The sequence below is a fragment of the Delphinus delphis genome, chromosome 20 (genome assembly GCF_949987515.2).
Source record: "Delphinus delphis chromosome 20, mDelDel1.2, whole genome shotgun sequence".
NCBI lineage: Eukaryota > Metazoa > Chordata > Mammalia > Artiodactyla > Delphinidae > Delphinus > Delphinus delphis.
The window spans coordinates 2,250,658-2,264,690 of NC_082702.1; the positions used below are offsets into that span (position 1 = coordinate 2,250,658).

General features: G+C 50.5%; 2 protein-coding genes across 3 annotated transcripts in view; both read left to right on the forward strand.

Annotated features, from left to right (window-relative positions):
• Positions 1-14,033, forward strand: part of ZIM2 (zinc finger imprinted 2) — a 120,730-nt gene that overhangs the window by 86,001 nt on the left and 20,696 nt on the right. The window lies entirely within an intron of this gene.
• LOC132416339 (uncharacterized) lies at positions 1,668-13,642 on the forward strand. 2 transcript variants are annotated; one of them, XM_059999680.1, is made up of 7 exons: positions 1,668-1,846; positions 4,204-4,293; positions 4,935-5,026; positions 7,444-7,549; positions 9,867-9,956; positions 12,134-12,225; positions 13,346-13,642. In XM_059999680.1, exons 2-7 carry the CDS (start codon positions 4,224-4,226, stop codon positions 13,526-13,528), a joined length of 633 nt encoding a protein of 210 aa, XP_059855663.1. In that variant the 5' UTR covers positions 1,668-1,846; positions 4,204-4,223; the 3' UTR covers positions 13,529-13,642. The 2 variants fall into 2 exon arrangements, with proteins under 2 accessions (XP_059855663.1, XP_059855662.1); XM_059999679.1 differs by having other exon boundaries at positions 1,668-1,818.

Sequence of the window (14,033 nt, forward strand, 5' to 3'; positions counted from 1 at the left end):
CATTTGGGGTGATACTCCACTGCCCCCTCCTGGAATTTCCCTGCAAGTTTGGGGATATTTCTGGTTGTCCAAAATTGGTGTTGCTACTAAGCTGTAATCGGTAGAGACCAATGATCCTCTAAACATGGTGCAATTCACCAGAAAACCCCCTGCACAGAGAATGTTCCGGCTCCAAATGTCAATGTCAATAGTATCATTACAGAGAATTGCATTTGAGAAGGAATTCAGGTATAATTTTCTTGCTCTCCAACACAGTAATCACTAACCAGCTGCATGAGACTACTTCAGTGTAAACGAATCAATCTTATATAACATTCAAAACAGAGTTTCTCAGCTGCTCCAGGAATGATTCAGTGGCCAAACGTGGCCAGTGGCTACGGCACTGGGCAGTGCAGATACAGAAAATTTCCAAAGTCACAGAATGGTCTGTCTCAGGACTGCTTTAAATCTCGTAGGCTATCAGAATTATCACAAAGTGTAGCCCCCAGAAAGTGAGGATGTGGGCTTGGTGCTGTGAGAGACTGAAGAAGCACAGCCAGACAGAGCATCTTATCAATGGCTCTTGGAGACTCCTGGCTCCATGCACGGTCCTCTGGGCAGTTTGAGTCTCAGGGTGGTCAGTGCCCTGCCTGCAGGACACCCCCCTCTGCCTGGGGCAGATTAACCAGTCGGTTACTGACAATGTTGGATAAATGCTAACATTTCCTGGGCACTTTCCACCTGTCAGTTATGGTGCTGAGCATAGAAGATCTTATGTAACCTTCACTGGAGTCCTATGAAATAGGAACTAATATGATCCCCAATTTGTAGGAGAGAAACCCGAGGCTTATGAGAGGTGTTTTTAAAGCTTGTTATTTCAAATTTTGCACATATATCAAGAATCTATTCTTATTTTTATATTACACTCTTTCAATTCACAGGATTCAAATTTTCATAAAATATATTTTTTAAAGTATATATGTTCGCATTTCTGTCCAAACAACACTTTTTACAGGAACTTCTTGGCTTTGTCTACTCCAGGTTCTGGCACAAAATATTCTCTAGGTCAGAGATGGGCAGACTCTGGTCATCCAGCCCACAGCCTGTTGTGTAAATAAGGGCTCTTGCCACAAGTACACCCATTCCTCACCTAACGTCTGGGCTACTTTCATGCAAAGTGGAGTAGCTGCTACACAGACCCGATGGCCCAGAATTCTAAAGTATTTGCCATGACATCCTTGACAAGAAAGGTGACTGACCTTGCTTCGTATAGATGCCAAACTGAAATCAATACGGGTGGAGGTGTGAGAATGGTTAGAAAAAGGAGGGAAAATCGTGAACTATTGGGACTGTGATGCACAGTGTAAAAGATATTTTGTGTTTGAGTCCAGGGCACAGGCTGCATACATGTGTTCCTCCGTGTGTGGCGTGTGTTTGTTCATATTCGAAGAACAAGTTTAGAAATACTACGTACTCTTATTTCCTGCACAAGTAATTCTCAACCACTAAAAACCCTGCCCAGGGCGACCCTCTAAATTGCTTTCCCTAACGAACGAAGACGAAGAGGCCCCCGACCCTCCCCTCTATTAACGGAATCGCAGCAAACACGCTGACGCCTGTGCTGGTGTCAGAGACAGTTTTAACCACCTGACTTGTGTTTGCGGGCGGGGGTTGGGGGGTGTGCGTGTCGCTGAGCAGCTCAGCCCTGTTCATTCGCGCGAGTTTGTCCACCGCGTCTCCGGGCATCTCCGGAGCCAGCTCTGCGCGGGCGCCAAGGACAAGCACTGAGCAAGCCTGCCCGCTCCTGCCCAGCGGTCCAGCCAGAAGCCGGGTCCGGAGGTCAGTCCCGCGGCTGCAGCTCTGAAGGGTCTGTGCCATGCGGCGGGGGCGCAGCGCGGGGCGGGGGTCGGCGGGATGGCGCCGCGGGGTCTCCGCGGGGAGGGCGACGCTCCCAGGCAGGATGCGCGGGTGAATTCTGGGGAGTGGGGTGCAGGAGCTGCTGCCTAGGAGCCCCTGAGACCCGATGGTGCCCGCGGTGGGGCCCCTTGAGGAACCCGCGTTTCCCCTGAGGGCGGTCGGGATGCTCAGGTCCCCGTGAGCCGCGGGGCGACTCCAGGTCCGAGGATTTCTCTGGCCACTAGCTAGAGAGGAGACTGGAGGGGACAGAGGAGGCTGGGGTGTCAGTAGTAGGGGTGGCGGGGACTCCGTCCAGGACAGGTGGAGAAGGAGCCCGGGTCCTGGTGCTGAGGTTTTAGGGGGCAGGACGGGCAGACGGGGGACTCTGTAGTTGGATGGAGGAGGCGGGAGGAACAGGTTTGCTCTGCACACCAGAGAAGCCGGTCGGGTATCGGGGGTCAGGTAACGTACTGGCCAAGTAGAAAATCGGAAAATGGTACTGCAGGGAGTCCAGAGGGTAGTTTGAGGGATGAGGAGCCGGGAGCCCCTCCGGTTGTGGTTGGGGGTTCGCTGAAACGCACAAGAGGTTTGCAGATGAGAAGGGCCTTTGGAAAACAGCTTTTGAGCCGCCAGCGCCTCTGTGCGCCTGCGTGCTGCGGGTGGGGGCAGGGAGCCTGTTTGGGGCGCGCATCTTTGAGGGGCAGCCTCGGGGGCATGGACCCTGGGTGAAACTAGGGATGGGCCCTGGGTGTCAGCCAGAGGGGAATTGTGTTGGAGAGGGTGATGTGTAATTTCATCTTCTGCGTCTGCAGTTGTGTGTGCCCCGAGTGTGTGTGTTTGTGTGTGTGTGTGTGTGTGTGTGTGTGTGTGCATATCCAGGACTGCCTGTGAGGAGGGTGTTCAGTACTAACTAGCAGGCCTGCCCACCTGAGTGGCGGGGGTCTCTGAGTTTCCCTGGAGTGTGTCTGCAGGTGTGCTTGTGTCGTCATGCCCTGGTTTCCCCAGTGCTCACCTGAAAATGTGTGTTTCCAACAATTGTGTGTGTGTCTATCTGGCCAGGTGTTCCCGCTCTTTGACGCACCTTGTATTTGCACGATTATGTGTGAGAGTCTGTGATGGGTCTCATGCTTCTTACAAAGGCTTAGGGGAAGAGGTGTTGACTCTAGCTTATCAGATAATATGTTCTGAGTATGTGTGTGTATTTAATCATATTTAATCTTCATGTTTAATAATTTATAGTCTTCCTTCATGGAGGGGAAAACTGACAGCACAAGAGGTTAAATAACCCCTGAATCAGGGCTTGCCAAGTAAAAAACAGGATAGTTTCTTAAATTTGAACTTTAGACAAATAATGAATTACCTTTGGGTATAAGCATGTCCCAAATATTTCATGGGTCTTGGCTATACTTAAACATAATTTAGAAAACTAAATAAAAAATGATTTTTATGTAGACATGACCCATGCAGTTTGAACATACTTATACTAAAACGTGTGTTGTGTATCTGAAATTCAAATCTCAGTTTGCTGTGTATTTCTTGTAATCTTGTTGTTGTTAAATCTGGCGAGCTTGATCCTTGAGATCTCTCGGCTAGTGACTGGAAGGCTGGAACCCCCCACTGCACCCTCCAGACACACTGGCCCAAGTCCCGCCGAGGGTAAAGCTGGGGTGGAGGCGGGGTCCCAGGACCCCACAGCTGAGCCTGCTGCTAGGCACCCTTGCTGCAGTGCTGGCCACTCGCTCCCCAGGGGCTGTGGTGAGGGGTCTGTGGACCGCCCCCCTCGTCTTCACCGCAGTCCTGAGAGGCCATCACTTGAGCAACCTGTTCCAGAAGAGGCCCCCGAGGACAGGGAAGAGGGGTCCTGGTCTGAACCATATGGTCAAGCTGCAGTGTAGCCTTAGGACCGGGCTGAAACACAGCACTGGGAATGCTGGCCATGAGTGTGCTTATTTAGTGCCTGCTGTATGTCAGACACCACAGGCCCTTCGGATATCCAGTTAACTGACATTCACATTCAGGGGCCGAGCACTTCGTGTCATAATATTTCTTGTTTTTCTTAAAGCATCAGAAACCCCACATCCATGGTCTCTGCCCTTGCCCTTGCCAGGCACCATGGCAATCGCTCTCCCCACATCACACACTGGGCCTTGGACGAACACTAGAGGGAGGCATTGCCAACATTCCCCTTGGATGTTGGGGACCTGGAGACTTGGGGAGGGGATGGAGCTGCCTGAGTCCATCCAACATCTGAGAGCAGTGCTGGGGTTCACACCCGGGCCATCTGGGTCCCCAGCCCAGACACTAACTGCTCTGGTCCCCTGTCCATAGGGAGCACCTGTGGTGTCACGATGCTACCTCTCAGCACCATCGAGGGCCAGGAAACTGAGGAGGTGCAGACCAAGCCGCCAGAGAAAGGAGGTGAGACACACATGGGGTGGAAAACTGTGGGCAGGTGGCAGTGGGGAGGGTCTCCAGGGTAAGGCTGATGAGGAAGTGTTGACCCTGAAGATTGATCCCAACCCCAAATATCTCCCGCAGGCTCTTCCTGGGGAGGGGGTGCCTTGAAGGACACCCAGGATGGAACTCCCTGACATCACCTGATGTCAGTGCAACCTGTCACTGCCCTACTCAGAGCTTCAGGGATCTCCTGGGAGCTGAATGAATTTGGGCTCCTTTTTGTGGCCTGGACACCCCTGTTGTCTTACCCCAGCCCCTCCACCCTCTGGCATTCCCTGTCTGTTCCCTGTGGACCTTTGGGCTGCAATTTAATGCATGTCTGCAGGCACTGCTGTGCAACCTCCAACAAATGTCCTAACTTCTCTGTGCTTTGGTTTTCTCTTCTCTAAAGTGGGATGATGAGAGTAGCCATCTCAGAGAGATATTATGAACAACCAAATAAGCTATGATGTGTAAAATACTTAAATGCGTGCCTGGCACAAGGAAACTACTCCACACATATTCGCTCTTGCCAGTGGTTTCATAATGAAGATTTTATTATTATTGAGTTTCTCAAGCCTCAGAGGGCAAGATGGCCTCATGCCTCTTTCCTCCTCCCTCAGTCCTGCTTTCTGAGAACCCTGATGATCCACCAAAGAAGCCCATCAGAATGAAGGGAACAATGTTATTCAGAGTCCTGCCGTTCTGTCCTGTGGTAAGCCTGTTTCTTTCCTCCCTTTGACCAGACTCCTGAGTTCTGAGAGATCCGGAACTTCCTTTGCCCAGCAGAGACACTTGGGTGTCTGTGTGCCCCTTGTCCCTCCCTCATCCCAGTTGTGGCCCCATCCTGTGGGGGACAGTTTTCCTTGAAGATGCTGCCTGCTTTCCTGCCTTCTTTTCTTTACTAATTCCTGACTCTGCTCCAATGTCACCTCCTCCATGAAGCCTCCCTTGCTCACTTTTGCCCCATTTCTCTCTAACCCCTGCCTTCCTGAATTTTTTTCAGAGTAATCATTGCTACCTGAGAGCATACCTGTATCTGTGTGTTCATCATCTGTGTTCCCTACTCGAGTGGTTCTTGGGGAGCAGCAACCTCCTCTGTTGTTCAATGGCATATCCCTCTGCCTAGAACAGATGTAACCAGCGTTAGGCACTGTATACACATGGGCTGATTAAGTGAGGAAATGAGTTACGTAAGGGTCCCTCCTGCGTAGGCAGCTGTGGCTTTGTCCACCTGGACACCATTCCTCCTTCTCCTACTAACACCCTTGATTTTTCTTGGGGGACCACCTGTCTCCATGCCCTTCGGATGGATCTGATCCCATCCTCAGACCAGCTCCAGGTATGCCCCTGACCAATCAGAGCCGGCAATGCCAAGGTCCCCCGTGATTGTTCCAGGCTGGGCACGCGGCTCACCGTGGCCAATGAGGCGTCTGCTCTGCCTCTGGTATTCTTAACAGGTGGGAGGGGAGTTTGGAGCGGCCCTGTTGGGGAACCATGGGTGCCACGGGGAGAGGTCAGGGGAGGCACAGGGTGAGGATGCTCGCAAGAACACGTTTCCTATTAGTGCCTGCAGCAGTCCCAGGGAGGACTCTCTAGAAATGTTATTAGAAAAGAATGTAAGAGTCACAGATTTTGCAAAGCAGTACAAAGATCATCCAGATTCACCAATTGTTAATATTTTTCTGTTGGTATGTTTTCTCTTGTAAATATAATATGTATATTATATGTATATAATATGTATGTTATATATATGTGTATATATTCCTCAGTGTGTATCACCTTAGAAATAGAATATTCTCTTATATAGTGTGGTTTTGAAGACCAGAGTCACACTCTGCCACATACTAATGTTTTTTGCTGTTGTCGTATGTTATTGTTTTTTACCTTTTCCCCCAATGAGATTCAGGGTAGCTATGATCTCTGGAATACCATCTAATTGATGCCGTGTCTTGCATTTGAGCAGGAATTCAGGTATAATTTTCTTCCCACCAGCACAGTAACCACTAACTGCATGAGGCTACTTCAATATCAATGAATCAATCTTAAAAAAAATTCAAAACACGGTTTCTCGGCCGCTCAGGTTTCAGTGGCCAGATGTGGCCAGTAGCTACCATACTGGACATTGCAGATACAGAACATTGCCATGGTCACAGAAGGTTCTGTCTCAGGACTGGGTTAAATATCTTATATTATCAGAATTATCACACAGTGTAGCCACCAGAAAGTGGGGATATGGGCTTGGTGAGAGCTTTCTTATTTTAAGGTTGTTATTTCAAATTTTGTACGTAATCAAGACTCAATGGCTGTTTTTATATTATACTCTTTTCATTCTCAGGATCCATATCTTCATAAAGTATTTCTTTTTTAAAAGAAAAACAACACAGTGTATCTATTCACGTTTCTGCCCAAACTGCCCTTTTACCAGAGAGCAGCTTGGCTTCATCTACTGCAGGAGCTGGCACAGAAAATTCTCTAGGTCAGGAGTGGGCAGACTCTGGCCATCCAGCCACAGCCTGTAGTGTAAATAAGGGCTCATTAGCACAGCCACGTCCATCCTCAGGTAGGGTCTGGGCTGCTTTCCTGCAAAGTCCAGTAGCTGTGACACAGACCTGATGGTGCGCAAAGGCTAAACGATTCGCCATGACATCCTTGACAACAAAGGTGACTGGTCTTGCTTTGAATAGATGCCAGACTGAAGTCAATACGGGTGAAAGTGTGAGAAAAGTTAGAAGAAGGGGGAAAACAAACTGCTGTGACTGTGATGCACAGTGTAAAAGATATTTTGTGTCTGGGTCCAGCACACATGTGCTTCTATGTGTGTGGCATGTGTTTCTTCATATTCCAGTAAGAAGTTTAAGAAACACTACTTACCCTTATTACCTGAACAACTGATTCTCTTCCACCTAAAACGTGCCATTGGCGACATTTTATATTGGCTTCTCTAACCAATGAGGATGAGGAGGTCCCCGACCTCCCCCAATAGTGAAATTGAAGGGAACACTCAGATACCTGTGCTGGTGTCAGAGACTGTTTTAACCACCTGACTAGTGTTGGTGGTCAGGGGGGTTGAGGGGGTGTGCGTGACGCTGAGCGACTCAGCTCTGTACATTCCTCGGAGTTTGTCCACAGATTCCCTGGACGTCTTCGGAGCCAGCGCTGCGCGGGCGCCAAGAACAAGCACTGAGCAAGCCTGCCCGCTCCTGCCCAGCGGCCCAGACAGAACCCGGGTCCGGAGGTCAGTCCCGCGGCTGCAGCTCTGAAGGGTCTGCGCCATCCGGGCGGGGGCGCAGCGCGGGGCGGCGGGATGGCGCCGCGGGGTCTCCGCGGGGAGGGCGGCGTTCCCAGGCAGGATGCGCGGGTGCGTTCGCGGCAATGGGGTGCAGGAGCTGCTTCCTAGGAGCCCCTGAGACCTGATGGTGCCCGCGGTGGGGCCCCTTGAGGAACCCGCGTCTCGCCTGAGGGCGGCCAGGATGCTCAGACCCTTCTGAGCCGCAGGGCGACTCCAGGTCCGAGGATTTCTCTGGCCGCTGGGAGGAGGGAAGAGTGGAAGCGACAGAGGAGTTTGGGGTGTCAGTAGTAGGGGTGGCGGGGACTCCGTCCAGGACAGGTGGAGGAGGAGCCCGGGTCCTGGTCCTGAGGTTTTAGGGGGTAGAACGGGCAGACGGGGGACTCTAGTTGGATAGAGGAGGCGGGAGGAATAGGTTTGCTCTGCACACCACAGAGGTCAGTCAGGTAACGAATTCGCTTAATGGAACATAGGAAAATGATTTGCGGGAGAGTCCAGAAGGTAGTTTGGGGGGTCGGGAGGGGCAGGGAGTCCCTGCAGATGGGTTGGGGGTTCACTAAGGACGCATAAGAAGGTTAGCAGATGAAAAGGGCACTTGGAAAACAGGTTTTGAGCCTCCAGTGCTTCTGTGTGCCTGCGTGCTGCGGGTGGGGGCGGGGGGTGTGCTGGGGCGATTATCTTAGAGCAGCGGCCTCTGCGGATGGGCCCTGGGTGAGAATGAGCGTGGGCCCTGGGTGTAGGCAGAGGGAAATTATGTTGGAGAGGGTGATGTGTAATTTCAGCCTGTGGGTCTGCGTTTGTGGGTGGCTAGAGGGTGTGTGTGGGTGTGTGTGTGTGCGCGCGCGCGCGCGCGCGTACGTCCAGGACTTTGTGTGAGGAGGGCGTTCAGTACTAACTAGCAGGCCTGCCCACCTGAGTGGTGGGGGGTCTCAGAGTTTCCCTGGAGTGTGTCTGCAGGTGTGCTTGTGTCGTCATGCCCTGGTTTCATCAGCGTTCATTTGAAAATGTGTGTTTCCAACAATTGTGTGTGTGTCTGGCTGGCTGGGTGTTCCCACAAATTGATGCCTCTTGTATTTGCATGATTAAGAGTGAGAGTCTGTGATTGCATCTTACACTTCTTAAAAAGGTTTACAGGAAGAGGTGTTGACTCTGATTTTCCAGATAGCGTGTTGTCAGTGTGTCTGTATGTGTGTGTATTTAATCATATTTAATCCTCATGTTCAATAATTAATTTTACTCATTTTTCTGGAAAGGAAAGCTGACAGCACAAGAGGTTAAAGAACCTCTGAAATGGGGCTTGCCAGGTAAAATACAGGATGCTTACTTAAATTTGAATTTCAGACAAATAATGAATTACCTTTGGGTATAATTATGTCCCAAATATTTCATGGGACTTGGGTATTCGTAAACATAACTTCGTATATCAAATAAGTGATTTTTATGTAGACATTTACCATGTGGTGATTGGGACCTATCATGCTAAAATATGATTTGCCTATCTCAAATTCAAATCTCAGTTTGCTGTGTATTTGTTGTAATATTGTTGTTAACTCTGGCAAACTTGATCCTTGAGATCTCTCAGCTAGTGACAGGCAGGTTGGAATCCCCACAGTGCACCCTCCATACAAACTGGCTGAAGTTCTGCCCAGGGTAAAGCTGGGGTGGAGGCGGGGTCCCAGGACCCCACAGCTGAGCCTGCTGCTAGGCACCCTTGCTGCAGTGCTGGCCTCTCCCCAGGGGCTGTGGTGAGGGGTCTGTGGACCGCCCCCCTCGTCTTCACAGCAGTCCTGAGAGGCATCCTGTACCAGAAGAGGCCCCCGAGGACAGGGAAGAGGGGTCCTGGTCTGAACCATTTGGTCAAGTTGCCTTATAGCCTTAGGACACAGCTGAAATACAGCACTGGGAATGCTGACCATGAGGTGCACTTATTGAGTGCCTGCTGTACGCCAGACTCCAGAGGCCCTTTTGATACCCAGTTAACCGACCTTCACCCATGATTCCCAGCACTCTGTGTCATAATATTTCTTCTTTTCCTTAAAGGGGCACCATGGCCATCGCTCGCCCCACATCACACACTGGGCCTTGGAAGCCACTCTAGGAGGGAGGCATTGCCAACACTTCCCCTTGGATGTTGGGGACCTGGAGATTGGGGGGGGGGATGGAGCTGTCTGAGTCCATCCAACACCTGAGAGCAGTGCTGGGGTTCACACCCGGGTCATCTGGGTCCCCAGCCCAGGCACTGACCACTGTGGTCTCCTGTCCATAGGGGGCACCTGTGGTGTCACGATGCTACCTCTCAGCACCGTCGAGGGCCAGGAAACGGAGGCGGTGCAGACCAAGCCGCCGGAGAAAGGAGGTGAGACACACATGGGGTGGAAACCTGTGGGCAAGTGGGAGTGGGGAGAGCCTCCAGGGTAAGGCTGATGAGGAAAGGTTGACCCTGAAGACTGATCCCAACTTCAGATATCTCCTAGTTGCTCTTCCTGGGAAGGGAGGGCCCTGAGCGGCACCCAGGATGGAACCTCCCTGACATCCCCTCGTCAGTGGGTCCTGTCTCTCCCCTGCTCAGAGTCTTCAGGGGTGTCTCTCGGGAGGTGGAATCAATCTGGGCTCCATTTTGTGGCCCGGATACCTGCCTGGACTGGCCCTGCATCCAGTTGCCAGGTCAGGAATTGCAGGGTCAGGTCATTCAGGTGGAATATGAAGGAGGCTTGACCCAAAGAGTCGGCAGGAGTGGGGTGATTCCTGTGAAGCCTGTGGATCCTGCTGGTGGCTTGGACACATGAGTGAGGGCTGTTGGTTTTGCTGGGATGCTTCCTTTCTGAAACGTCTTACTTTGCAATAATTTTATATTCACAAGAAGTTGCCGTAATAGCACATAGAAGTTCCATGGACACTTCATCCCATTTCCCCCAGTATCTTTATTTTATATGATGATACTACAACATCAAAACTAGCCCATGGATATTGGCACAATCCGTGTGTGTTTCTACTTGTGTTTCATCACATCTATAGCTGTGTGTAACCATCATACAAAACAAGATACAGGCCACATTTTTTTTTTTTTTTTTTGCGGTACGTGGGCCTCTCACTGTTGTGGCCTCTCCCGTTGCGGAGCACAGGCTCCGGACGCGCAGGCTCAGCGGCCATGGCTCACGGACCCAGCCGCTCTGCGGCATGTGGGATCCTCCCGGACCAGGGCACGAACCAGTGTCCCCTGCATCGGCAGGCGGACTCTCAACTACTGCGCCACCAGGGAAGCCCAATACAGGCCACTTTTTTAGCTACCTACTCCCTTACCAGAGGTAGCTACTTTCCAGCTTCTTGTCCAATCTTCCAGAATGTTCTATGCTCACTCATACAGACAAGGATGTGTATCTGTTACTATGTATTTATGTCTGATGCACTGTGTGTACTCTATATGCCACTGCCAGTTCCTATTTTGTCTTCTTTCATTTAATTCTGATCTGACACTTGGTATCTTCCAGTCCCAGTCCCAGTGCTTTCCAAGCACCCAATCACTCATGCTTCACAACTCTGTGAGGTAAGGACAGTGATTGCCCCCCTTTGCAGATGGGAAATCTGAGGGGTGACAGGGATGAATGATTAGCTCATGCTGGGATTTGAAGCGTTTGGCCTCGGGGTCTTTGACCTTAAGCCCTGTGTCCCCTGTCCATCTTGGGGACTCTTCTCCACAAGATGACGACTTTGTGTTCCAGCTGCCTGGCATTCCATGGTCTGTCTGTCCTGTGTTCTAATTTATTTAACCTGGTTCGTACAGGTGGCCATTTGGGTTATTCCCAATCTTTGAGGAAGACAATAAATGCAAGTAGAGGTAGGATTATAGTTGGGCCATATGGCGCACGGAGGAGTATAACCATGATAATGTGTTTAAAAATTGAAATGGAAGCATCAAAGGCGTGTGCATTTGTAATTTTGACGGGTTGACTGAATGGTTCTCCATAGAGAGGCGGATTTCCATTCCCAGCAGGAGAGTAGGAGTTTCTAAGAAAATATCTGGATTTGTTGGTAGCTTTAAAATATCAGGGGATTTCACTCTAAATCAAGACATCTGTCTTCTGTGGGGAAACTAGACAATTTTCTGGAGGGGCATCCCCACAGGCAGCTGCATATCAGCTGTCCCTTCCTCCTGGACACGGGCTCCCCAGGGTGCTACCATCTCCGGAGACCCTGTTGTCTCACCTCAGCCCCTTCACTCACTGACATTCCCTCTCTGTTCCCTGTGGGCCTTCGGGATGCAATTGAATGCATGTCTGCAGGCGCTGCTGTGCAACCTCCAGCAAGTGTCCTAACCTCTGTGCCTTGGTTTCCTCATCTCTAAAGCTGGATGATGATAGTAGCCATCTCAATTTAGCTATGATGTGTAAAATACTTAACTGCGTGCCTGGCACATAGCAAGTACTCAACACATGTTAGTTCTTGTCAATGGTTTCATGATGAAGATCTTATTATTATTGAGTTCTCAAGCCTCAGAGGGCAAGGGGGCCTCATGCCTCTTTCCTCCTCTCTCAGCCCTGCTTCCTGAGAACCCTGGTGAGCCGCGGAAGAAGTCCACTGGAATGAAGGGAAGACTGTCATTCAAAGTCCTGCCAATCTGTCCCATGGTAAGCCTGTTTGTTTCCTCCCTTTGACCAGAGGCTCCTGGGTTCTGAGAGGTCAAGTACTTCCACGACCCTCTCTGCTCAGCAGAGACCCTTGGGTGGCCAGGTGCCCCTTGTCCCCCCCAAGGATGTGGCCCCATCTGTAAGGGATGGTTTTCCTTGAAGATGCTGCCCTCTTTCCTGCTTCCTTCTCTTTCCTAATTCCTGCCTCTGCTCCAATGTCACCTCCTCCATGAAGCCTCCTTTGCTCACTTTTGCCCCACCCCCCTGCCTTGCTGAATATTTGTCAGATAATTATTGCTACCCGAAAGCATACCTTGTATTTGTTTGTTCATTCTGAAGGGGTAGGAACCTGTTCTGTTGTTCAATGACATATCCCCCCTGGCTAGAACAGATGTAACCAGTGGTAGGCACTGTACACATGTGGGCTGATTAAATGAAGGAATGAATTAGGGAACGGTCCCTGCTGAGGCAGGCAGCTGTGGCTTTGTCCACCTGGATACCATTCCTCGTTCTTTTGTTAAAACACTTGATTTTTGGGAGGACCATCTGCCTCCATGAACTTTGGATGTGTCTGATCCCATCCTCAGACCAGCTCCAGCTATGCCCCTGACCAATCAGAGCCGGCAATGCCAGGGTTCCCTGTGATTGGTTCCAGGCTGGGCACGTGACTCAACCTTAGCCAATGAGGAGTCTCCTCCATCTCTGGGATTCTTAACAGGTGGGAGGGGAGTTTGGAGGGCCCTGATGGGGAATCAGGGGGGCCGTGGGTAGAGGTCAGGTGAGACACAGGGGCAAGATGCTCGCAAGAACACCCTTCCTGTTAGTGCCTGCAACAGTCCCAGGGAGGACTTTTGAAGAGGTTTTCTTATTAGGGAATAGTGTGAGAATCAAAGACTTTATGAAAACAGTACAAAGGTCATCCAAATCCACCGATTGTTAACACATTTTCTATTTGCATGTTTTCTCTAATATGAATATATATAATACATGATGTTGATGGTGCTCAACATCCTGCAATGTACAGGATGCCCCCCTTCCCCGAAAGAATGATCTGACCCCAAAATGTCATTAGTGTGACACTAACGTTCTGTTCTTTCTTCTCTGTTCTCTTTCCTTCCAGCCAAGTGTTTGCTTCACCTATTACTTGGAACAGGATGACCCTGACTCTGATTCCCAATTTCCTCCTGAACCTTTGAAAACTGACCCAAATTGCACCTTCGTTCCTCTGCCTGTGTTAGAGTTTCATGAAATCAAGGTGTGTGAATGTCCCCTGTGCTGTCTCAGCTTTGTCACTGCTTCCTAATACCTGAGCTCCCTCTGCTTCCTGCTCTTGACTCAGCACCCTGGAATCATGCATGCTGGGCTACTGTGATGTAAAGTCCCCAAATACAGCTGCTTAAATAAACCGAACTTGATGTCTCTCTCATAGCTGTGGTCTGTGTGTAAAACTCCCCCAGCCGGCGTATTGCATTCCCGTAGAGTTGGGCAGCCAAGTTCCTTTGACCTTGGTGCTCTGTGCCACGTGGCTGGAGAGGGCTCACCCCCCCATATCCCGTCCACATTGTGGCTCAGGGGAAGGGGAGGAGGATGAGGGAAGGGGAAGACACACTTTAGTCCTTCAGAGGACAACTCCTACAAGATGCCCAGATCACTTTTCCTCAAACCTCATTGGCCAGAACATAGTCACATGACCAATCTAGCTGCAAGAGATGCTGGGAAGTACAGTCCTTAGCTGGGCAATCCTGTGTCACCTACTAGCTTCTATTATTACAGCAAAGGAGGATGAATATTGTGTCCACCGCTGACCA